The following is a 26,608-nucleotide window of genomic DNA, read 5'->3' as shown; positions in this document are numbered from 1 at the left end:
CACGTGGAGCGCTGTGTGCGTGAGACACAGCACTCCAAAAGTGCCTAGTATTTCGATTTATGGTATGTATGGCCCACTTGAAGTACATTTAATTCAAATGTGGCCTGCCCTAGCAAATGAGTTTGACACCCCCTCAGTCACCAGAACAGAGTGAGCAATGTATCTTAGATAAGGGATGGCTGAACATGCAGACTGTAAGCTGGTAGTAGCAGAGCACAGCATAATGAATTAATGCACATCTTTAATAATGGTTCTAAAAGAGGAAGCAAAAATAGGGTAAAAGCAAAAAATTTTTTTGCAGAACACATCATAGTCTGCAGTTATAATTAATGCAGTAAGACTTCACTGATGAGGATACAGGACTTACTTATTTCTACAAGTTTCCTGTGAGATTTTTAAATTGGGGAAAATACATATAGTAAACTGGAGAAAGATTCAAGGTATGCATTGCAATGGTCTGAAATATGACTTTTGTCAAAGTGTGATCGAAAATAGCTATGTAGCTGTAAGTTGGAGAATTAACAACTTCAGTTTATAATAGTCATTGGAAAACTGGGACTGCTTCTTACTTTTTTAATAAAGTGTAGTGTAGGTTCGGCACTGGTTGAAATAAAGTTTACTGGTAAACTGCTTTCTCTGTTGCCACTGCCAAATACTGCAGATCCAAACAATAAGTTATTCTTGTATTTGTTTGTTTTTAAAAGATTTCAGCTTATTCACAGTAGTGGAATGCTACTGTAAGCATCAGTTTAAAGGTGAAAGTTAATTCAAATCACATCTGTGCACCTGTACAGTCAGTCAACAAAGTAAGGGTCCACAGAAGTGGCTAATCGATGGATTGGTTCTGGGGGCACCCAGGAACTGGGAAAAGAAGGCCACCTTGCAATTTGCTGTGTAGTAACCACACTGTGCAAGTTCAGTTAGAGGGCACAGGGAGGTGGAAGAAAGGAGTGGGTGAACCACACATTTCACAGAAGGAATGACTAGGCAGAAAATTCAAAGGAAAAGACCCTAGAACTGTAAAATAAGTGTTAAAATGGTTGGTTCTACATGATCACTAACAGGATTTATATTGAAATGGATGGTTTAACTGTAGATACTAGTGCTGGATTAACCTCCTTGACTCAATGCTATTGTATTTTGCACCTTTTCCACACGTGTGTAAACTCTTATGCCACTAAAATGAATTTCACAAGGGGAGCAAAAGTGAGTTCAGCATCTTCCCTGGCAAGCAACACCGCAGCAGAGGCACCAGCCCTTGATCCAGAGCTGTACCTGCTCTAAGCCTACATAGGGAAATAACCTCCCTCAGGAGTAGGAGAGAAGCAGATGAGACCAGGGATAGATGATACAGTTGGGGAATGTGAAGACATCAAAAGGTGGGGGAGAAGGGAAAAGGTCTTGGTCTTTTCAGGAGAAGAATACGTGTGTTTTCTGGGTTATGGCTATGCAATGACCAGTGCTGCTATTGTCCATTTATACTGAAATCTTGCAGACAGAAGAATCAAATTGTCCTACATAGACAAACTTACAGCAGCAACTACTTTTTGGATATCAAGACACTGCTACACATTACTACTAAGTAGACAAAGCCAGCTCCCTTATCTATAGAATAGCAGAAAAATTTGTTACCAGATGAACATATTCTGAACGAAAAGTGTAAAAAACATTTGCTACATGATGCACATCTCTTCATAGCATGGGATGATTTTTCATTATACCACCATCTAATAGAGAAATCCGCTTGGACACAGGTACCTTTTTCGCTCCTGAAAGCAAGATTCAGGCTTGAGTGAAGTTTAGGAACTGCTGTTCTAGCCCCTGCATAGTTACTTTTTTTTAAAAATCTAATCAGAAAACAGCATTTCTAATTTGTTATTTAAAAATGTTTTATTTACCACACAAACATTACTTTATATTACTATTTAAAAACCCCTACATCAGTTTAATGCCAAAAAACAAGTGTAACATTAATACTTGAAACTTTATTATATTTAAGTCCTCTTCTCTTTGGATCATGCTGCTAGTTGGTCCACATTCTCTTCATTTCTGTTAGCTAAATGTGATTCAACAATCTCAGCAAATAGGTTCCTCCTCAATAGGTTGTATGCAAGAGGTAACAGCTGACCAACCACCTTGTGAAAATACTGCAAATGAGAGGAAAAGTGAGTGAACAGTTTGGCAGACAGAACAGCAGACAATCATCTCTGACTGAATACAACCCCAAATATATCATTTTCAAGGGTTATCAAGGGTTACTTTCTCATGGCATATGACAATCTAGATTTCCTCTGATCTGGCAGGATTGAATACAAGCTAAGGAACTATAGCTAAGGTTGCTCCTGTCTGCCCCCATCCCCTTTCAAAGCAACACTTATTTAAATCATAAGGGGATAATTTAACCAGCAAAAGCCACACTATGGCTTTTCACACTTGTACACATGCATTAATAGTTTTTTCTGTCCATCCAGTTGTAACTTTACTCTAGTAAAGGGGTATTTGGGTTGTACTTAGCAATCAGGGTGTGCATGGGGAGGGTAGGAACCCCCCCCAATCAACATGGGCACATTGCTCCTCAGGTCCCAGGACTAGGAGAGCAAGCTCCTCCAAAGGCAATGAAATTTAACTTCCTGTGCATGCCCCTGGCAGCACTTACTTTGTCACAGCTATACTAAGAATGGAAGTTTCCCTTTGACAAGGACAAAGCAATTCAACACAGGTGCACTGGCAAACTATAGTTTTGTTAAATGAATCTATTTGTTATGTCTAATGTCAACATTATGTTAAATGTCTTACACCTAACAAGTGAAGCTTTGACTCAGCAAGGATATGCAGCTGTTGTAGTAAGGTAAATTATATGACGACCGACGCTAAACTATTTTTACTTTCTTAAACGTACTTTAGATATTCACTAGCAATGCATTATGTTATACATGGAATAACGTTGTTCTAAGTGTATACAGAATCTATTAGGATAATTCTTTAGCAGAATAGCACTAGTCCAGTGGTTCCCAACCTTTTTGGCTCAAGGGCCACAGATATCATGGTTACAACCCTGAAGGGCCACCAGTCTCTCCCAGAAGCCCTCTCCCCATCCCCCCACTGCAGCCAGACAGAAGGAGTTCAGCGAGGATGCTGCCTCCATCCTCACTGATCTCCCATCCCCCTGACTGCAGCAGGGAAACCGCATGTGTCCTATAGCCCTGTGTGCTCCACCTGGGTCCCTAGGCAGTGGCTCCATTCCGCAGCCAGGGAGACTGGACATCAGTGCTCCCCTCCCTCTGGCTCCAGAAGAGAGCCTAGCGTCCCAGGTGGAGCACTTGGCCATGCTCCCTGCAACAGCCAGGAAGAGGGGAGCACAGATCTCCCGTCCCCTTGGTTGCAGCAAGGAGCCTGTACGGGTCTTTTAGGCAGCAGCTTCCTTCTGCAGCCAGCAGGAGGGGAGCTGCGGGCCACTTTGAAAGCCACCGACGGCCGCTTCTGGCTCCCGGGCCACAGGTTGGGAACCACTGCACTAGTCTTTCAAGACATGTTAACTAGTGCATTAGACTGGAAAACTAACATTTTTTTCTTTCGCTTACCACCAAGGGCTATGAAAAGATATGAAATAGACAAATCACAAATATATGAATAAAATAGCAATTTGTTTTTCTTCCTATTGCTCAGTTTATGTAGTAAGTAATGTGCAAGTGCTGCACTATGACACTAAAACGTGCAGTTGCCCAACTTGCACCAGCGAAATTGCTATTACCATTGCATATAGTTGAAGATATCACTTGGTAATGTTATGTACCACATTTGCTAAATAAGGGATATTGGACAGCGAGAGCACTTTTCAAACAACTTTGAACAGCAGATGGCCTCAGAATATAAAGAAGTCATTATGCAATTGCAAATGAGGGCCCTATTAGATCCTTGTTCTGTAACATAGCTACCAATAATAGCAACTTAATTCTTGCATAAATAAATGAGGCCCCTCAAGTTAAGACCTGTTCTACCCCAAAACAGGACTAAGTGTACATGTTTGCTGAACTGAGAGTGTTTTGGTACTTACATGTGACCCATAACAAAAAAGGTCCATTCCTAGTTCATACCCCATTCCATAATCACATTCATCATTAGCAAACTGAACAAAAGTAATCATTTCCTGAATGGGTGCAAAGGCTTTCAGTCTCTGGTCATCAGTAGGGGCATCCACAATGGCCTTACAAATTCTTTTAAGATTAGCTGTAATGATAAAGAAGCTAGTATCAGTGTGAATGTACTTTTTAAAATGTGAACCTATATTCATTCAAATTAGATATCAACTTCGGCCATAGAAAGCACTTGATCTTTTTCACTCATACAGCACAATGAATCCTAGAATACAGGGTCAGGAGAAGAGTTAGTGGTTTTGGAGTCTGATGGAAGCAGCTGAGAACTAACTAACTGACTCTGGAACAGGGGTATCTCAGTTATTTTCACAAGTTAGAGAAACACTGCAAGATGCTTCCTCCTGAAGATTCAGAATACAAGTGCTGTCAGCTTAATGTTCAGTGAAATCTTAGGTCATCAAGTCTTATGGCACTTAAAAACGTGCTCTTGTGTATTATCAGAGGAAAATGAAATTGTTTCCCCACAAATACATTTATAATGCAAGTCAGCCTCAATTGCCTATTTCAGGAGAATTCTCAGTATTATACTGGACTATGGTTTTCATCCAATTAAAAAAATGTTGATTCAAACCAAAAATACATATTCAAGTGACATGACAATAAGATCTGCTGTTTTCTGTCCCCTACAATATTTTTAATACTCTTACACAGTATGATGCAAAAAATAGACTGCATTCAGTCAGCAGAAATATTTGAGTGCAACTTAACTAAAACAGAAGAATGATCTGAACAAAGATGCTTTAACTTTAAAATAAAAATATAAAACAATTTACCATTAGTTTCAGGGAGCTCTCTGTACCCAACATCATTTTTATCTACAGGCACAACCAGACCAGCTCCATGAAATGTCTTAGTCACTACCTGAATAAAGGAAAGAAAAATGGTACATCAGAGTAAGAATACAACACCACCAGCCACACCTACACCTTAGTCCTGATTCACCCCCAATGATCAACCAAAATATAATGAACTGTAACTTTGTACCTAGGAGCCTAAATTTCCCAGGAACTAAGGCATACAGTGTTTACTCTTGCCTCCAAATCTAACAATTACAACCCATGCGGCATTTTACATCTACCCAAGAAACTGTAAACTCTACAGTGATGGAACATTCTGACTGGTGCATGTGGGGGAAGGAGGATTCTTATAGTCACTGATGGAAGGCAATGTTATCTAAATGCATGCTACAACAATTTGTTCCTTTTGACAGGCAATACAACAAGCCACACTTCTATTGGCTCTTATCCCCTTAGGCATTTTCAGTTTTGTTAATAGAAAATCAGCCGCCAGGTCCACCATGTCTGTTTGTATGGAGCTCTATCATATCTGTTGATAAGCTTTGTGAAAGTTTTGTCCAGTATTTCAAAATTATTTTGTTTCCCCAGTTCCTTGATTGTGTATCCTAGTCCTTGAACCTTTAGTATCTGGGGAGGAATAGGTCAAGAGAAAGTGAACAGTACTGACTTTAATCAAGCCTATAATTTGGAAGATTCCTATTAAAAACCTCATCCTTTAAACTCTATAGACAGTGGCATTCTTGTTCACTACCATGCTGTAAGGAAGTAACATCTGATCATGGGTAAGGAGAGACCAGTACACTTCATGCTATTTCAGAAGGCAAAGCAAGTTCTTTAGTTAATACTTCCACTTGTTTAGTATGTTCTCTCCAACATACAACTTATCCAGTTTGCCCCTTTTTACTGCAGCTGTGGATGAATATCAGTTACCCCATCACCATGTATGCATGTCTGACGCTGTAGTCTTTTCTTTTCCATGTGCTCTTTAGCTCAATGTAGAATATTTCCTCCATTAGACTAGAAGCAAAAACCAAGCTGTTTCACATCATTCTACATTTGCATTGTTGTACCATGCTGACTCAGTCTAAATGATCAAAATCTATGTGCATTGTTCCTCATTTGGACTGCCTCCACTTCTAGTGTCTTTTGCAAATTTGAAATCTCACTTGCAGGATCCTCAAACTACCACCACCCTCTTGGTCCAAAAACTGACCCATCAGGTATGCTACTTTTAGCTTGTTTCCAAGAGTGTTTAATCCATACATAACTTCTGCCCCTAAATATCCTTAGTCAAACTGACTTTTTCAAGTATTCTCACAGCATGTGCCTTAAGGCAGTTTGCCTCTCAAATAAGGAGAGATCTAAGTTTCATTGTTAACTAATAGAGCTTAATTTGACTTTAAAGTCAGAATTTATATTTAAGATTTATATTTATCTAAAAGCTAAGGGACTGCTGACAAGTGGCTTTATAGTGTTACCCCATCCACCAGTGTTAAATGAAACAAAGAAGTTAGATGATCTACTTCAAATTTACACATGTAACAGACATGCTTTTATATTATACCTAGCTCATCTGTGGTACCTGCAAAATGTATCAGATTTAGATTAACCTTTCCCCCAAAATGGAGGATAATTGCTGTCCATTTAGAAGTTCTCTTCTCATGTTATCATTGGCCTATTGAATACACACACACACACACACACACACACACACACACAGAGAAAATTGCTATGTTGTACTTTAGTAATTCTACACAGTTTTTGTGTAACCTTCAGTAAATGCCTGTAAAATTATTTTTAGAAGCAAAAGTTGGGAAGTTTATTTGTAATATGATCCTCCCTTCACTGACAGAGGAGCTACAGATGAGGTGCTGGAAGCTGTATATGCAGCAAGTACTCACAAAAAAGAAATTGGCATGTTTCCCATTGATATAGCTCTTAAAAGAACAAAATGGTGGACAGATGGCTGGCTTACTGGGATGGATGAGGTCTTGCCATCCAGTAGACAGATGAAGAATGACCTCAGCACTACTACTCCTTGAGCTAATGGAAGACTGCACACAGCATTTGAGTTTGGGTTTTGTTTGGTGGACGGGGTTGGAATATATAATAGAATGGCTTGCCTTTGGGCTGGAAAGCCCAGGGCTAAACCAGCCCTTAGTACAAAATGAGCCTCATATGAGGGGAATCAGATGATTCCAATTTAAAAAGGCAGCAGGAAGCTTGTGTGTGGTTGAGAGAAGTAGCTGAGATTGTCAGAGCCAAGAGGCCTGGCAGTGAGCTGCAAGATGCTCAGAAAACAGAAACCTAAAATCCCATAGCTCACTAAAGCAGCATTGAACTGTGCAGAGACATTTAACTATGACCCAGCTCTAGGAAAGTGGGCTGGGAACCCCCACAACTGAGGGGAGAGGGGCACTGAACTCGAGTTGTGGCCTAAAGGCTCAGTGTATGCTGGAGGACTGAATAAAACATTCCCCACCTGAGATCCAGTTTAATCTTCCTTTGGACCATGTAGAATTTAAGGAACTCTGAAGAAGAAAACAGGGGTGGGCACTGCAGAAGCACTCCTGGCCACAAGGGAGTGCTGGGAGGCAGTAAGTAGCCACCATAATACAGACAGGCTTCCTGCAACACTATATGGCATAATGTTTCATAGGAAAGGTTCCTAATTCTAGATGGGCAGCATATGTAAAATCACTGAATTAGGACTCTGAACATTGCCTAAAACCAGCCATACAGGCATGCCAAAGGTCTCCTCCAAAGTAAGTGATAGACCATATGTTGTACCAAGCAACCATTTTAGAATAGTGGTGATCTGACATCATATAATGTTGACAAGAGGACATTTATGTAATGTCCTGGCAATCTGGTAGCAGTGAGCCACTGTATGTAGTATTAGAGCTGGGATGAGCTCATTCCATGCTGTGAAAAATTGCATCCAACAGACGCCATCCCTGAGACAAGGGGAAGAACAAGGGCAGAGACTCTTCAGACAATCATCCCTTAGTCAGTGCTCTGGTTACTGCATCAAAGCCTGTTAGCCGAACAGGCGACAGAAGGCTAAAATGAGTAACTTTTCTACCTAGTGGGTCGGGGGGGGGGGGGGGGGGGGGGAGGGGAGGGGAGGGGAAAGGAGAGGAGTCATACTTTCTTATCTCTTTGTTTCATCTTCATGGTTTTCTGTTCCAGTGAATAACCCAATTCCTTTGCTGTTCTTGTAAGGTTTTCATCTATGTCTTTCAAAATAGTACTTCTCTTTTTATCTGTCACTTCCTTAAGCTTTTTTGACAAACACAATCTGAAACATAAAAGGAAAAAAAAAAAAAAACTCATTACACAGCAGGTCACCTTTTTCAGAATCTAGAAAGCTTTTTTAAAAAAAGATCTAGTCCCCCAATCTCTTAACCAAAAATCTGGTAATCAAAGATTAAGTGTATGTATACATGTATCTGACTATTTCATATAAAAGATAGTATGTTAAAATTATTAGATTACAGTCAAGCACTTGAAAGTTAGAAAATGCTAGAATTAAAGTTGCCTGTGCAGCTTGGGCATATGTATTATGATTCAGTCTTCAGTTACTAGATCACATACTATTTCTACAGGATCTATTCCTATAAGGTGCACAGGAGCTTATGAACTAAGGCAACTGTGATTTTTTTTTTATTACAAACATTCAATGAGTGGCTTCATGATTTATTTGCTACACACCATCCAAACCTGCCCTGAATACAGAGTTACACACCATAAAAAAAGAGAAGGAGAAAATGAGTATCACTGCTGGCTCAGAGTGCCTCACAAACATTTTCTTTCCTTCTGGGTGAGGAGACTTATCCCCCACTTTATACGTGGGGAAACAGACAGACAGTGACTTGCCTGTGAGTCACTGACAGACAGGATTAGAATTTAGAAGCTTCTGGCACCCAACCCTGTGCTCATTCCTCCACACTGCACTGACTTACTGCCAGAGGAATGGTGTATCTATAGCTCCCACCGAAATCCCTTACAGCTGTAAGTGCTCTTGAAATGAGGCCCTGAGCGTCTCAGCTGATTATCCAGAAAATGAGGAACACACAACCGGGGGTCACCTGCCAAAATTTTTATTTAAGTGACTTGCTCATCATATGAAGTTGTTGGTACAGGGAGGAACAGAACTGAATTTTCCTGTATTGCATTCACCTGCCTTAGCCACCAGAGGGTGGTACATTTTGTTGCTTCTAGAGGCTGAGCATATTAGCATATGGGGAGGATGGAGAAGGGAGTTTGAGGAATGCAAGCTTCTGAGGTGTGTAGCCTCCCTGCAACCCCCTCACCCTTTCCCACACGCCAGAGGCTCTGTTCCCCATTCCCTCCCTCACCTCATACTCGGGTCCCCCCCGATTCTCTTCCCTGCCACATGCTAGGGCTGTGTGTCCCTTCTCCCCCATTCTCCCTCCATGCCAGAGGCTCTTTGTGCATCATCCATTCCTCTCATCGCCATGCTTATTTTTCTTTGTCCGATGGACAAGTCATTCAGGGTGTCAACAGTTTTTAACTCATTGGCAAGAAAGGCAAGCCAAGATGGGGTACTCTTACGCTGGAAGGTGTTAAACGAATCACTTGATGGCATCCATTATCTCTAGATCTTTACAGAGGCCTGTAAAGTTGAAGCTGCTGAAGATGCCAGGGCACTGTGTCCCCCATTTCCCCTTTCAGCTTCCTGCTTTTCACCAGTCAGTCAGTCGGCTTCTGCTCATCGATACCTTAAAACATTGTCTGAAATTTCAGAATTGATCAGATGTGGAATTCAAAAGTTAACACACTACAGCCAGAAGCCATTTAGCTCTCACTTTGCTCAGCCAAAACTACCCTCTTTGCCTCATCCTCTATACATATTCCAACTTCTAAAGTAAGTGAAGCACAAGACATACAAATAGCCTCATTCAGTACATAACCACGAATCATTCCCTGACTTTCAATTATCCTGTGCATTGAGTAAGGCAGAGCTTTTGTGGGGAAAAAAATATAGATAGTACATCATCATCATCATGATGCACACAAACAAAGGAGCCAAATTAAGGTTGTGGATGCAACCTTCATTTTGGCATTACCTCCCCTGTGTGCTCGAATTTGCAACCTAAATACTTTTTTTAAATGTAGTTTTTGGATGTAGCTTCCTTTAAAAAGGAAATGAAATACAAGTTCTGTCATGTGCAACTGTAAAAATGCTGCCGTCGTGCATTATCACTAGGATTTGAACCTTGGATGTTCAGCACTGCAGCACATATTTCTACCGCTTGAATTATGGGACTTCATTAGCAAACAGTGGGAGCAGGCTATTTTCTGTGAATCTGCCATTAGGAGGAGCATGCAGACAATGAAACACGTGGGTTATTTTTGCATCTGTAGCCTCATTGAAAATAAAGCACAGCCGAGGTCAAAGACAGATGTATTTGCCTCTCAAAGAATCTCCTAAATGGATGGAATTTGGGCCTTCCATAGTACAGAACTGGATTCAAGCCTCAGAATATGTAACTCAGTGAGATATAAGGTGCTGATATTTAATAAAAGTTGCAACAGGTGAAGACTTATTAACACCAGTAACAGAAATGAGTCTAGCACTCTTGCTCTCCTGGTTCTCAGCTATTTGTATTTCTCATTCCAGAGGTCTCATTTAGCTCTGAAGAGATTGTGGTGACACAATCAACTAATGTGATGGAGGCAGAGAAGCCTGACCTCTCCCCATCCCACTGATTCAGTTGCTCTGGCAGCAGCTGGCTGAGTCTCTGCTTTTGAGGGTTCCTAATGCAGTGTACGCTGCTGCCAAAGTAGCCACCCCTCCTTAAAATGAGTTTGGTCTTAGCAGGAGTTTGATCTGCTGCTAAAAATTAAACAGTAACAATGCAAGACATAGCAGAAATGGAGAAGATTAACAGTTTAGGACAGCCAAATCTGAACAGTTATCCATAACATTTTCCCCTGCCAGAGACAAGAGCCCTGCTGCAAAAGGTCACAAGACTATTCTAGAACAGAAAGCATTGGACAACAAAATACAGGGATAGCTGGTGGCTCTCCCTATAAATAATTTAACCATTATCTTCCTCTGTCCCCATGTGTTGCTTCAAGTACATCATTTCATTTAAATCTATGTATCAGAATTTAATACCAAAGGAAACCCCAGATCATCTTGTTTGACTTCCTATATATAAACAGGCCACCACGCCCCAGCACAATAAACCCAAGAACTGAAGTATTACAGTACAGAAGACTAAACTATCATGTGTTACAGGAAGTGACTAGGAGGGACTGAGGTGCATCAATGCCTGAGGTCCCTACAATGGCAAGGAACGGGTTAAGTGAGACAAACAGATAATCCTGTCAAGTGACCCACACTTCATATTGCAGAAGAAGGTGAAAAAACAACTGCAAGGTCACTGTCAATTTGACATGGGGAAAAATTCCTTCCCAACCCTCATATAGGGCAGTTCGACTCTGAGCAAGATCCAGCAAGCCAAGCTGGTTCCACTTCAGAGCAATGCCTCACTCCATCCAGCGACCCATCTCCAGCTGGAACAGCCTGAAGGAATCTCTCCTTTTCAGAGATGCAAGACATTGATAGCCTTTACTACTAACTCATTCCATGGCCATAGGTATCAGTAAAGACAGACTGACAGTGAGAAAATTAAAAGGTGGCTGAAAGGGTCTCCTGCTTTCTTCAAGCAATGTTATACCATTTTTAATCCTGCAGAAAATAAAAATGTGTAGATATCGGTCTTCCCCCACCCCCAGGGTAAAATTTAAGATCTATTTTTGTAAACATTTAAAATATATTTTCAGGATGACAGGATGCTTTACATATGTGTATTCTTAATGCCAGCATCTGCCCTCTAAAAAAAAGTTAGTCATTAATAGCCAGTCTAATTCTTAAAAAGTCATGGTGTTTAACATCTGGAATAAATGTTTCCATTAATAAAGTATTTAAAGTTAATGGGCATGAGTAAACAAGTATTCAGTTAAGCGAAGACAGGACAATGCACACACAAACCCACACTGCAACAGTTTACAGCTAAAGTCAACACACTATCACCACTTAGAAATAGAATAAGTATATTTCTGAAGCATACAAGAACAGAGGACCATGGCTACGCAATTTATAGTCCAAGCACAGTACATTTAAAAAACCAAAGACAACTTCAAAGGCTCAAAACTCTGAAGCAAAGTAAGCTCCTGAGCCAAGAGTGGGAATCTGCCAACACTTTGGAGGAAGGAAGTACCCATCTGCAAGACCATGAAATACATCTTCACTTGGCTATGACCCTGCCCAAATGTTTGTTGCATAAACGAAGTATTCTGTTTAGGAATCTGAGAAACAGTGTCCTTTCAGTACACACCCATACTTCTTGCTCACGTGCACCACTCCCTATAAAAGTGGTAATTTTACCTAACTTCTATTTCAGAAAGATCAAAGAATCTACAGTTACATCTTCTGGATTTTATGCTCGAGCAAGTCAAACCTTGTAGGACTCCTATGAATTGCAAAAGAAAGTTATCCTGTCCCAGCTGAGTACTGACAGTTTGTTTGTTATATTTTAGAATGACAAGTATCCCTGCCAACATACAAGTGACTTTTACAGACGGTAGAGGATGCTTGGTTTAGTAAAATGTTCTGCATATAAATACCTTTCACCATTGTGTTTCATCACCCTTCAAAGTTCATTTTAAAATGCAACTTGCAAACGTTCTAACTATGATCTTCTTTAAACCATGGCTTCTGTTAATGCCTCTACCATTCTCTCTTGAAATGCACTATTTCTACAGAAACACACACTGGATTTTACAAAGAAAAGCAACCCTGGCTGCTTTGTGGTTGTACTAAAATTCAAGGCTGGTCAGCCAATTTACCCATGGGTCTAGTAATCTTATGAAAGGTATGCCTTTTTGTAGATGTTTCTCTAGTATCAAAGTCAACAACCTATAAAGACTTTAAGAGAGAGTGACTGTAGAATAGTGTCAGCTGCCACAACTCTCCAATCTTCAAAAACAGAAAATTAGGCTACTGGCCCTTTCCATCTCAAACATTGGAAGGGGAAGAAGTGATCTGACACAGTAAGAGAGATATTAAACAACTAATTAAGGTATCTCACATTAGTACTTTATTGTAGCTTAGAGGAAAACGAATTGCATTTAATTAGGAATAAGAAGTTGTAAACCTTACTTGACTGCAGCAAATACATTGTCACCAACTTGAGAGATTACACAGCTTTTCTTTGCTTCATTTGTACCAACCCACACTGGAAGTTCATCTGGCACATCCCTATAAAACAAAAGTGTATACAGACAGTAGGGTTCTCCGTTTAAAGTGAAGTTAGCATGCACAAGAGATGCTGAATGGAGCACTGAAGCCTGAAGTCCTAAATTTATCACTGGACAGTTAAAGCATAGGCAATAATGATGTGAACCCCTCTCCCCCTACTTCCATTCCATACACATGCCCATTCTAGAAAACCCCACCGGTTAGTTCAGTCTCCAACCATCTGCTCTCAGAATGACAGGGGGCATGGATCAGTGTTCCATCAGTACCTGGTCCAAACTGGGGAATCTAATGATCCAACCAGTGGCATACTATGGGTCTCTGGTGCTCTGGGGCCAAGCCTACATTCCTCCTCAAGTGTTCTGTCTGGTAGAAGGAAGTAATAAGTAGAGGTTCCATCATTTGACAAGGGTGCAGAGTTCTTATACACCCCCCCCCCCCCCCCCCATGGAAATGGAGAAAAGACAACGTGTATTTATTTAGGAGTATACATAAAATAAAATACCTGAAATATCCCATGTGATACTGAGTTTTGCTATCCCCAGCAATTATAGTCTGAAATTCAGGAGGGTCATAAAAAAACCTCCAGTGAAGGTTAAAGTTCAGATCAGCTGATTTTGCTTTTTTATGTTTTCCGGTAAGAATATCATAGGGTCCAACCAGCTGAAGTCCAATACTCGATAGGAGTGCTTCTGCAAAACAAAATCATCAACTGTCTGATATTTTCTTGTGCAGGCAGGAAGCAAGTAGGATCTCAGCCTTAAGGCAGTTCCATCTTTAAATGGAAAGTTGACATGAACAAAACTGAAGCTACCCCCCACTATTGCATGTAATACCTTTCAAACTCACTTTGCTTAGGTATCACATAAGTCTAAGAAAGCCAAGCAATCAGACCCAAAACTCATGTTTACTCTACCTCATGTGAGATACTCTAACCTGTGTACTTAAAGCTTTTAGTGCTCAGATTCAAATAAAACTTTCCTTCCACAAAGATATGTTGCCCTGATACGTTTTTCTTTTGCAAAAATAACCTGTTTTTATTCACCTCTAAGAATCTCTACAGATTTATTTAAGATATTGTTTCTAGACCATAACATCTAGAAACAGTTCAGTCTATTTTATGATCATACATTTCTCCCCATGTCCCAAACATCTCCATCCTACCTGAAAAAATATTTATGAAAAGGCTGCATGTCTGAAAGCTAACAAGTAAATACTAAACAATATTTAAAAAATTTACTCATTTTTTTCCAGGTCTGATTATTAAGAGTGTTCCTGATTTAATCTTAACTTCTTCACTCTCAAATAGGTCAGTCTCTTAATCAGCAAATTGAAGCAGACAGAGAGACGAATCTCAAGCAGTTTTAAACAGATTATAAAACATCTCTAGGATACAAATTTAGGCTGAACAAAAAGTGTACAAGAGTCAGTAACACCACCTGGTCCTTAAACTGGAAAATCATTCTAAAAGCTTTCCATTTGCCTTTGCCACTAAAAGCCGACTTCAGATTACTTTGGAAAATCTCAAATTAAGCATGTAGGAGGCAAAAATCCATTTTTTAGAACTCACCACTTGGTTTGTCAGGCTTCAGCACCTCACAGAACTTCCAGAATTGATAAAAATCTTCAGGCATCTTGAGCCGATAGCAGCTTTCTATTTCTTGACGCAGGTGATCAGGAACATCTACCTGGTTGGACCTTCTCTTTTTGACTTCTTTCGTTTTTTCACACTGCAAGTAAACAGCAATGAAATGCACATTTTCACATTAACTCAGCTGAATGAGTTAACAGAACTCTTTGTTGTATTGGACCAACAAGGGTTTAGGTCCCTCTAATTTGGAGAGTACATCTTTAGCGATTAAAAGGAGTTTCATGCACAGGTTAGGACTTTCATATGCTGAATTTGACAGGTTTTATGAAAACTGCCTCAGTTGGGTGCAGGTTTCCAGCTGCATACAGAGGGCTGCAAGGTCACACTGAGGGGAAAGGCTCCAGATGAGCAGCAGAAATAGGGAAAAAGGGTCTGAACAGAACTCCGGGGACTCCTCGTCCCACCTCTGTAACCTCCGCTTCCCACCCCCAGCGCGCCCGGCGCGGGGAGCAGCGCCGGACACAGCAGGCGCACCGCTCAGCCCGCACTGAAGAGGCCCGGCAGGCGGCGGGTGCGGGGTTAGGCGCAGACCACCGCCTGCAAGACAGGCCTCGCGGATTAGCTCAGCGCGCTCTCCCCCGCCGCCCGCCCGCCCGCTCCGTGACAAGGCACCGGCCTCACACCGGCGTGACCCAGGCCGGCCCGGCTCGTCGGAGGATTGACAGCGCCATGGCGCAGACCGAGGAGCCCCCGTCTACGGCCCGGCTGCCTCCCTCCCGCCTCGCGCCCGCCGGGCGGCTGGGAGAAAAGGGGCCAGCGCGAGCCCGGCCCGTGACACCAACCGCCTCCCCACAGCGCGGACCCACCCCAGCCCCGCCTCAGCCTGATGGCAGCGCCCGCGGGCGGCTCCTCCCTCCCTCCCGTGGAGCCGCCCCCGGCCGCTACCTGCGCTGGGCCCGCTTCGCCCGCGCGGGGTCTCCGCTTCCCGCCTCCTGTCATGTTTCTGCCGGCGGCGGCAGCATCCCCGGCTGGCTTCCCGCCCGCCCCCGCCACATACTTCCGCTCCGAGGTCATGACCCGGTAACGTCACCGCGACGGGGCGCGCGGCCGCCGCCGCCGCTCATTCAGCGCCCGCCCCTCGCGTTCGCTGTCAGTCACTCGGGCGGGCAGGCGGGCGTTTGTGTGTGTGGCAGCTGCTGGCGCGGGGCGTCGCGCGCTTCCGCTTCTCTCAGTAACGTGGGTGGAGGCGCCTTGATACCCTCTAAACCGTCCAGCCCCCGCCCAGCTGAGCCCTGCTCGGTTCGTCAGCGCCTGGCTCTTTCCTGAGGCCAGCTGGGGGATGGAGGGGCCAGACACAGCTGCTACTTCAGTCTTCCCTGCAGTAATAACGGTGGGTTACAGGGGGGCCTAGTGAACACCAGGTAGAGAAAGAACAGGTTCCAGAGTAGGGAGTTAACGGAGGTGCATTCAGCTTGTGGGACCTGATGATGTTCAGGCTCGAGGACTTAGGGAACTAGCCGAAATAGTCTCAGCACTCAAGAGCCATTATCTTTGAGAACTCAGGGAGGACAGGCGAGGACTTCGAGGACAGGAGAAGGGTGTAAAGGAGGGTGACCCCATGTCCCGAACTGGGCAGGACAGTCTCAAAATGTACATTTCAATTCCCAGTCCAAGACTGAATGACTCCAGGACAGTATTTCTCCTGGATTCCCTATGACACCATTCCAAGCCTTGGCAAGGCACCAGCCTCTTCCCACTGGGAGGATGGGCACTAAGCCACTTTAGCCCCCACTAGCCATGAGCTCTCACCCCTCATCCTCCTCTCCCCTGAGTCCCTGACCCTGGGTGGGGCAGAAGCCAGAGCTGGGCTACCGTAATAGCTGCCCTTGGAGCCTAAGCCACTGTGAGGAGTTCCACCTGTCCTACTCCAGGACTCTCCATAGTGGCCCAGGCCCTCTGGGTGGCTCTTACTGTAGCCTGCCAGCTCTGGCTTCTGCCCTGGCTAGAGGAGGAGCAGACGGCAGGGCAATGGAGGGGAGCAGGACTTGTGTCCTGCTGTTGCCTTTTGAGAAGGTGGTCAGCCTACTGCAAACATAGTACCCATCTTAAAAAAGGGGAAGAAAGAGGGCCCAGGGAATTTTAGAGCACATAGCCTAACTTCAGTACCTGAAAAGACACGAACAAATTATTAATAATTTGTAAGCACCTAGAAGATAATAGGGTTAAGGAATAGCCAACATGGATTTGTCGAGAATAAATAATTCAACATCAGCTTAATTTTTTTCTTTGACAAGGTTACTTGCCCAGTAAATGGGAGGGAAAGGAAAGTAGTAGATATGATATCTTGATTTTAGTAAGCATTTTGACAGTCCCACATGGCATAAACAAAGTAGGGAAATATGGTCTAGATGAAGTTACTACAAGGTGGATGTACTATTGGTTGAAAGACCTATATTCAGAGAGTTAATGGTTTGCTGTCAAACAAACAAAAAAAAATCTAGTGGAGTCTTGCAGGGGTCAGTTGTGGGTCCAGTACTAGTCAATAAAATGGAGTAGAGAGTATGTTCATAAAGTTTGTGGATGGCACTGAACTGGGAGGGTTGCAAGCACTTTGGAGGACAAGATTAGAATTCCAAGTGACCATGACAAATTGGAGAATTGGTCTGAGTTCAACAATTGATGAAATTCAATAAAGAAAAGTGCAAAGTACTTCACTGAAAAAAAAAATCAAAAGGCACAGTTACAAAAAATGGATAGGTAGTTTTACTGCTGAAAAGGATTTGGAGGTTATAGTAGTTCACACATTGAATGAGTCAATGTGATGCAGTTACAAAGAGTAACATTCGGGGGAATATTTACAGGAGTGTTGTATGCAAGATGTGGGAGATAATGGTTTCACTGAACTCAACACTGGTGAGGCCTCAGCTAGAGTACGGTGTCCAATTCTGCAGATGACACTTCAGAAAAATATACATGGCCAAACTGGAGAAAGTACAGGAGAGAGCAACAAAAGTAATTGAAAAAGGTTTTTAAAAAAACCTGAACACATTTAGTCTTTAGAAGAGACAGAGGAGTGACCTGCTATTCTTCAAATATGTTAAAGGGCTGTTATAAAGAGGACTATGATTAGTAGTTCATGTCCACTGAACATAGGACAAGTAGTAATTGTCTTAATCTGCAGCAAAGGAGATTCAGGTTAGATATTAGGGGAAAAAAAGATACCTAGACGGGTAGTCAAGTTATGGAACAGATTTCCAAAGGCATTTGTGGAGTCCCATCATTGAAGGTTTTTAAGAATAGGTTGAACAAAACATCTGTCAGGTATGGTCTGGATTTACTTGGTCCTGAGTACAGACTTGATGACCTCTCAAGGTTCCTTCTAGCTCCACACTTCTAGGATTCTAGGAGTTCCAAAGCCTAATTATGTTTGAAAACATTTCACCAGTTTTGAATTTGCCACCCATTAATTTAAATTCACCCCCCCCCCCTTTGTTCGTATGTTACAAGACCGGTTTTATACACTTTTATCATCTCCTCTCTTAGTCAACTTTCTAATGTAAATAATCCCAATCTTGTCATTCAGATGTGCTCACTGCACTTCTCTGAACCTCCTCTAATTCTGCATAGCCAGTTTTAGGAAAATGTGCCACTTTTGTGCCTACCTTTCCGAGTTGTGCTGTGGATAGCTCAGGCATGGCCCAGAATCTGGCCTATACATTTTTGAACACATGTTCCTACCATATTAGAAGGTAAGATTTTAGTTCCACAGATGTCCGGAAATTCAAAGTTTTGGTCTTCACAAAAGCCCTCTTCTTTTAGCTATTTGCTCTGTTCTTGTTATGGTTGTTATACAAGAAGTAAATGCTTTTTATTTGTATATGGATAGCACTTACAGGTGAAACATGCCATACAAGTCTCAAAATGCTTTCCAAAACGAGTCATTATCCCCATTTTCTAGATGGAGAAGTGAAGGCATGGAAAAGTGAAGTGAATTGCCTGAGGATACACAGTAGGTCAGTGGCTGAGCCAGGAACAGAATCCTTATCTCCTGACTCCAAGGCCGGGCCCCTGTCCACTCTACCACACTGCCTTCTTATGAGGAAAAAAGGGGAAGAGTACAATTCCTTTGCATTATGTTTTCCAAACAGTATATGACAACAGAATGAGAGAGAGTATGTGACAAAAACCAGGCAAAGTCTAGACTTTGGGCACTAGTCTAGAACTTGGGAGATCCAGATTCATTTCCCTGCTCTGCCAAAAGCTGCTTGTATGACCAGTAACCTTTGATGAGTCACTTAGGGTCTCTGTACCACAGCTCCTCATTTGTCAACTGGAGATAGTAGTACCTTTCCAAACTTACAGGAGCAAGGCCAGGATAAATACATTAAAGACTATGAGAGGACTATGGTAGAAAGTTCCAAAAGCACCTAAAATAGATAGAATGGGGTGTACAGAATGATCATCTAGTATCTCTGGAAAGCTGCTTGTTTCTTTGGCAGCAGAAGTTAGTAACAAGTGTTAGATGAACACACGTGGCACTAATTCCAACCAAAATGCTCTGATCTCTAGAGTCCAAGTTTCTAATAAGAATATAGAATTTAATATTGATGAGTTCAGGGAAAAATAACAATGTGATCAGACTCGCTGAGGAGAGATTTGTAAAGATGAATCCATGATAAAAATCTAATGATTACATCTTGTTAATGAGGCTAAATCACTAAAACACTTTATATTTCTTAAGTACAGTTAAAAAAGAATAATTCATAATCTACTAAGGAATTGCCATCCTCAATAGTCGGATGATATAGCAAGACTTAAGAGAATGAAATTCCCATTTTTTATTCATAGTGATTCAGAAGCAATTATTGGCAAGATAATTGATCTTGTAGCAATATTGAAAGCCTCTGTACTCAATCCTACTCTTGCCTTGCCACTCTGGAACTTTTGCTATGAAGTATCATTACAATAAGAGATCACAGTGAGGGACAATTCACATTCACAGGAAATGTGAACATACTAAAATAAATACTAAATATACTAAAACAAAATTTCATAAAGGCTACTTTGAACAGTCATTCTTACTTTTTAAAATTTTTAACTAGAAATTATTTCCTTTTCATTGTAGCATCTTGGCTGAGATCAGTGATAAGTGCTGAGGAAAAAACCCCAGGAGAATTTGCATGTTACACAGCATTGTGGTTTGATAATTTTGGATGCGAGTTAACACCTAATTCTATGCTACAATTCACCCTTTCCCTGAAGAATATTAGAGCAGGTGGTCTGGAGAAACCTTTCAAGAGTTGAGAAGGGCCTGAATCAGACCTTTGCCTATGGCTGTTACTGAATTTGGTAGTTCTGGAGTGATGCGGGTAGGGGGTTATAATCCGAACTCTTATCTGAATTGAGTATCTGCCAGCCATCTTTGATTTGGATCATCCACCTCCACAGGTTCCCCCCCACCAAATTTCCTCTGAACTCTTCTGCCATGAAGCATGAGTTTGCCCAACCTTGGAACAAGCACCCAATCATGTGGCTCCCTGGCATCACAACTTGACAAGTTATATTGCCAGGAAGTTCTATATTGGTGGCTGTCCCAGGGACACAGATTTGAAAGAGGGCTCCCCAGTGTGAAATGGGCACTCTGTAAGAGGTAGTAGAACCTGGGCTTCATTACTTTTTGGGTGGATTTACCAAAAGTGTTTTGGTATCATTATGCATATTCTCTATCCCTCTTTTTCCCCAACATACAGGCTCACTGAAATCTCTGGGGGGACAGTGCCACAGAGGGGTACAACCTCCCCATTCCACATAGGGAGGGACAGAACCAAAACAGGAAGATTTCCCTCTGCATATGGGTATAGGGAGCGTGACCTGTCCTTCTACTATTGCCAGCACCAAAGCCTTCCAAACCCTTGAACCTTGGAAGGGGTGAAATCTCAGATTCAAATCTGGACCAGATTTGCACCTGTTCAAAGAAATATGAAGTGCCTCAACTGCTTCTCTTTTGCCATAAGAGGGAGCCATTTCAATTCTTATAAGAGATTAGCAAATTAAAAAGATTAGTAACTGAATACAGAAAAGGTATTTTGACAGGTGTTTAGCTGGGCAGGTGGGTTTCCATTCAAATCATTCAGTAGGTTTCCTATTGCCTTTAAAACAAAATAGACAATTTAATCTATTATTTCCTCATTGTATGCTTAGATTTTAAGAAGTGCCACTAGAAGAGCTAATGCTATTGAGATTTTTTTTTTTTAAATACAATTTGTTCCATTAAGTTCTCATTGTACTGTCAGGATTATGTATGCACACATACACACAAAATGAAATAAGAGGTCTTGAAATATAATATTGTGTTTAATAAAGACCTGCCTGATAATCAAACACTGTACAAAGTAGGCAAACTCTGTCACTAAGACTGTTATTTACTGAAAGGATTTTTATCTTTGCAGGGCAATTTCATATTTTCAGTTTCAATGGAAGTCTTCCTCTCCCTTCCACTGCCCTTGACCGATATCAAGGTAAGAATAAGCGAGGGACGTGGAGACACTTGTCAGAGACTAGACTGGTCTCCAGGAAGATCGTGAGTGAACAGCACTGCAGTGAAACTGCAAAGACAATGCTTCTGCTGAGTCACCCCATCATTGCTCCTCACACTGACGTATCATTCTGGAACTCTGCCCAGCTTCTTCTGCAGTTCTGAGGCAGATTGTATAACTCCAACTGAATAAAGAAAGCAAGTGCAGAGTGGGGGAAAATCAAGTCATCCTAAAAGATGACTCATCAGGATACTGCAAGACATCTCCCTTTCAAAAACCTAAGACATTTCAGATTGCCTTATTTTAAATAGAAGAATTCAAAGGGGATGAGAAGAAATAGGTTTATCTTTTATGGTGAAGGTTCCACTTTGCTATGGGTTATGTATACTAACTAGTTGGTATAAATTTAGCATCTATGTCGGCAACTTCTGTAAATACTAGTCTGCACAGAGTGTATTTCTCAAAAGCAGTTAACTCACAGTTTTGCATTACTTGTATATTTCCAGTAGGCCCAGCATTCTAATCCAGAATGTCTATTCTTTCATTTAAAATCCAAGTACTGGAGCAAAGCCACATCATATTGGAAAATGTGGGTGGAAGTCCTTTTATTTTAGCATTTAGAAGATTCTCATTTTAAGTTGGTCGAAAGACATTTACATACAAGTCACTCCCAAACCAAAGTCTTGCCTCTGCTTTGATCCAAATAGAGAAACATACTATTTTGATCATGCTAAAGAGGAGTGTCTGAACAGCCTACTCCTACAACTACTTCGTTCTTCTAAATTCATGACCCTGGTTAAAGGGTCTTTGACTTCTGAGGCTCTGGAGAATCGCCATTAAGTGAAGCCATTTACCATTCGCTATTGGGGGAGATGGTTTACAAATGGTATCAATACCTATATGGCTAATACACACCACATCATCATGCATATGACTAATGTTACTAAAAAGCAGGCTTATATACAATACACTAAAGGCACTAGTCACGACTATTTGAGCCTTGTGTCTAGCTCTCACATAAAGGATATCAAGGTCAGTGTGTAATATTCTGCTGCTGAGAGACAGCTTTATCTTATGTAGCTAGATTTTTTTTGCATGGAGACAGAGGCTGCATTCACTCTGCCCTCTCCTTGTCAGAGAAGTAAAACCTGCAAAATTACATGCAAGTCTCATCCATCTTTATTTCTAACGGGATAAATTATCACTCTCTGTGCCTGGCAGCTTGGCACAAGATAACAGTTCATGAATAAAAAAACCTCTTTGCTCATTTGTGTGTTGTACCTCTTTCTTCATCCTTAGCCTCTTCCCAACCTACACTCTTCCCTCCATGCAGGAGGTACAAGTATTTGCAGAAGAAAGAGTACAAATGGTTGTAACTAGAAAGGAGTGATGAAGAGAAAAGTAGTAAGAGAAAACGACTAACAGTGAGATCTTAGATTGTTAAATAGTCTCCCAAGGAAATCACAAGAGGTTTTAAAAACTAGACAAAGCACTTTGTGTGTGTCCACACACTGAAATATAGCCTCTGTGGTTCCATGCATAGACCAGAACCCAGCCATAGGTGCAAGTCAAGGAAGCAAGTGATAAAACCAAAAATATTGACTACACCTTATATAGAAATTTGTCTGACTATAATATTTTTACCATTAATGGGTTGGTCTAGTAACTTTATGGATTGAAATATAGGCTGTCTGACAGACACTTGATAGTACTTTCACCTCAAAAACCAGCACTGTTGGCACCAGATTCACAGCTTTAGGGACTAAAATCCTCTACATAAAACAGGTGCAGCAACTCTCATGCTTCCTCCTATTTTTATACCCATGTTTCAACCCTGTTCTGGAGGGACCACCTATAGAGTGATGGGATAATTCAATTTCTGTGCACACTAGATCATTGGACTCTCTGCAGGCACTCCCAGTTAGGGTGAAAGTTAGTGGATTGGTATGTTTTGTAATGGACACTAGGAACTGGATTGAAAGTGCTGATTTGTTTCACACAGACCACCCAACATCCATTGAAGGGTCATGGTGGTCATTTCCAGCCTGGACTGGATTGAGCCAGTGACATTAAGGTCAAAGATTATATGCATCTAATTCCACTCATTTTAATCAGTCGGGTAATTCTATCATGTTCCACTGGTCTATTCAGCTGACTAAATGAAGCAGGAATTGGTCCTAACCCCATTACCAATCCCCTGAACCATCCACTGCTCCAGAGAATTTTTCTTTTGGCCCTGTACTAATTCAAGAGTTTAGTAAATCCACTTCTATATTTAAATAAGCTTCCCAATATTCAGCAAGTCTACAATTTTAGATAAGTCACTCAGTAATAATTGTTGCCATACTTATTGTATGAAAGGCTCCCTAAATCCCAACAGATTTGCTTTATAGTTTAGTGCAAGCAATCCAATTATGTTTAGCAGCCTCCATAAAAATCACATTCCTTCCAACATTTCTTATCTGCCCCAATGAATGCAAAGTGAATTTAAAGTAACAAGGAAAAGCAATGCTAAAATTGATTTTGAATAATTCTCAGCAGCACTAAAGTGTAATCTTCACTTTTCACCTTTGTTCATATGTAAAGATGTGATGGAAACCATGTTTGGAAAATTCCACCCTAAGTTGTTTCCAGCAGAGTAAGAAACACACTCATATTGCCTTAACTCTGATCCCAGTGAAATCAGTGGGCATTTTTTGAAAGTCACACCCTTAGAAGTTGGAAGTAAGGACACGTCTGCTGTACTTGGAGGGTCAAAATTTGTCCCTGGTATAACTTCCCTGATACACAATTTTCCTACACAGACAGATCTAAAAAGAGATATGTTAAACACACAGATTGCTTGCCCTCTTCAACATTTGTTTAAAAAACTTTGCAATTCTCAAAACAAATGTTTCCCTCTTACTTGTATTACTTCAAGACAAAGTAGTAGTAGTAATATAGTAAGAGAGGGAAAGCTTTTATTAAATAAGCTATGCTGTCTATGCCAATATGACTTTTTTCAGAAGTGCTGGGCATCCACAGCTCATGGGAGTCAGTGGGATTTATAAGTACTTAGTAACTGTTTTGCAGCTATTGCTAGCAATGGTATAGCTGCCCCAGTGGTAGCACATTGTAAATGCTAGCATAGACAAGGCACAGACTCTGAGCAGGTGTGCATGACATGATGGTAAAACAATACATGAGCTTTTCCAGATAGTAGTGGGTGTCAGCAACTGTGCATTTGCACCACCGCTAGCAGTTTCTGAAATACCAACAACAATAAATCATCAGCATTTATATTGCAGTAGCTTCTGAAGGCCAGGTTGGGCCCTATTTTGCTAGGTATTGTACAAACACACGTGATAATTATTGCCTAAAGAGATTACAATCTACTAATATAGATGCACATTGTGGGACCCAGTGGAAGCTGTAGTTCAGACAGTCTTAGGTATTTTTACCAGTTTGTCAACTAACTACTCTGAGCGGAGATAGGCAATCAAGTGGGGATAAAAACACCTGAGCTGTACCAATGGAGAATTAGAGGGCAGAGTTTTTCCAGTGGGGGGACACCCTAAGCATCTAAGCTCAAAACAAGATATTCTTACTTGAGATGGATCAAAGCCAGAACCCATTTATCAGACACTTATGCTTTGTCTGGTTGGGGAACACGGAGACATATAACCAAACTGTCTCTGCTTTTTGGTTATATAAGCCAGACCCACTTTCCTCCTGGTTTTGCCTCACTTCTTTCTCGTCCCCAAATATCACTCCTCTCTCAGATAAGCAATCAGTTATCATTCCCAGCTGCCATAGAATATTAAAGCCCCAACATCTGAACTGAAAATAACCAAACATCTCTTTGTGGCTTTTTAGGTGCTGCTTTCCCAGAAACAGGAAAATAACGTTTTATACCTTCACTCCTGTCACAGGATGGAAACTCACCCCCTGTACAAGCAGCCCACTCCCAAAACAGAGCCAAAAAAGTTCTTTCCCTTTCTAGAGCATAAACTCTAAATGAAACCTCCCCATCACAAGGGCACAAACAAGCTCCAAGTAAAAGCTCTCACCATTTTGCTGCACAAACAGGCTCCTAAACAAAAAGCTCTCCTTACTCAGCAGTCACAGAAGAACAGCTTTTCCCCCTATTAGAAATAGAGGTGGGGCCAAGTTAGCCTCCTCTTTTCCTTATTTTATGAGTGTCAGCTTTGAGTCCCAGCTGCATCTGCTTCCCAGTAATTTAACCCCTTTAGGTCTGGTTCCAAACCCCAGCAGATGTGACAGGGAAAAATGAGATTTGGGGACTTGGATCCACCTAAGTGGCCACTTCCCACAGGCTTCCCACTACTCATTGGACAATACATCCTACCATGGCCTCTTTTTGCCTTCTTCAAGTTTCACCTCTTTCCCTTACTCTGTCACTTTCTTCTTCTCTTTCATAGTGTCTCTAAGTAAGGAGAGAAAGGGAATTTAATTGTTTCTGGAGCGATTTCTTCAATTATGAATAGGTTCCTAAACTAGAGGCTAGTGTAACAATAACAGGCATGGAAAATCTGTTGTGGCCTGAGAGTTAGCAAGTCTTTACTTTCTGACTAAAAAGAGGCAACACTTGTCTAACAGAGGTAGCACATGCATCTCTTATTAATTTTGTGATTCTAACTGACTCTAGCTGATGTGATCCTAGCTAGCCATGAAGAATGAATTAAGGAAAATAAAATGAGGGAACAAGCACTGAAAACAAACATAGTATGCGGCTAGGATGTAGAAGTCATAGAATTTCTGTTGTTGAATGACACATGCTGAGTGCTTATGAACTGGTATACCTGGATCTCACTGTTTAAATAGATAATATGCCTTATGAAAGTAATCTTGTATATTTCAAATATATTCTAAAATGTACTAAGTTTTCATATGGGATCCCTAAGCGCTGTGGGCTCAATTCTACAAAATGCAGAACACATCTTCCAAGATGTGCATATATTTCAATTTAAAGTACATTTTGGGCCTACAAAGTGTGGCGAGCTCTTAAAACTAATTACTAAATTAGGAATTCCAAGTACCCAGCACCTTTCAGGATCAGGCCCTTTGTGAACAAACTGGTACCCTTACAGGGCCTCCAGCACTTTTATAGTACCAACAATAGACTGTATGTGAAGCACATTGAAAATAAAACTAAACACTCAGCACACAGCAAAATACATACAAAAATATTGTGTGTACTTAGTGTAATACTCACCCATGATCTTATCTTTTTACTA

General features: G+C 41.4%; 1 protein-coding gene across 2 annotated transcripts; it reads right to left on the bottom strand.

The window, feature by feature from the left end:
• Positions 1-1,244: 1,244 nt before the first annotated feature.
• Positions 1,245-25,544, bottom strand: HPF1 (histone PARylation factor 1). Of its 2 annotated transcripts, none has more exons than XM_067551739.1 (8): positions 25,421-25,544; positions 14,815-14,974; positions 13,750-13,936; positions 13,149-13,247; positions 8,102-8,252; positions 4,928-5,015; positions 4,055-4,227; positions 1,245-2,147 (listed from the first exon to the last, which is right to left on the bottom strand). In XM_067551739.1, exons 1-8 carry the CDS (start codon positions 25,421-25,423, stop codon positions 2,016-2,018), a joined length of 993 nt encoding a protein of 330 aa, XP_067407840.1. In that variant the 5' UTR covers positions 25,424-25,544; the 3' UTR covers positions 1,245-2,015. The 2 variants fall into 2 exon arrangements, with proteins under 2 accessions (XP_067407840.1, XP_067407839.1); XM_067551738.1 differs by lacking the exon at positions 25,421-25,544 and adding an exon at positions 15,781-15,902.
• Between the last annotated feature and the right edge of the window lie 1,064 nt (positions 25,545-26,608).

This window comes from Emydura macquarii, unplaced genomic scaffold (genome assembly GCF_026122565.2).
Source record: "Emydura macquarii macquarii isolate MOO-44397 ecotype Brisbane River unplaced genomic scaffold, CSIRO-AGI_Emac_v2 contig_1363, whole genome shotgun sequence".
NCBI lineage: Eukaryota > Metazoa > Chordata > Testudines > Chelidae > Emydura > Emydura macquarii.
Note: the sequence above shows the minus strand (reverse complement) of the source record. Positions and strands in the feature narration are given on the sequence as shown.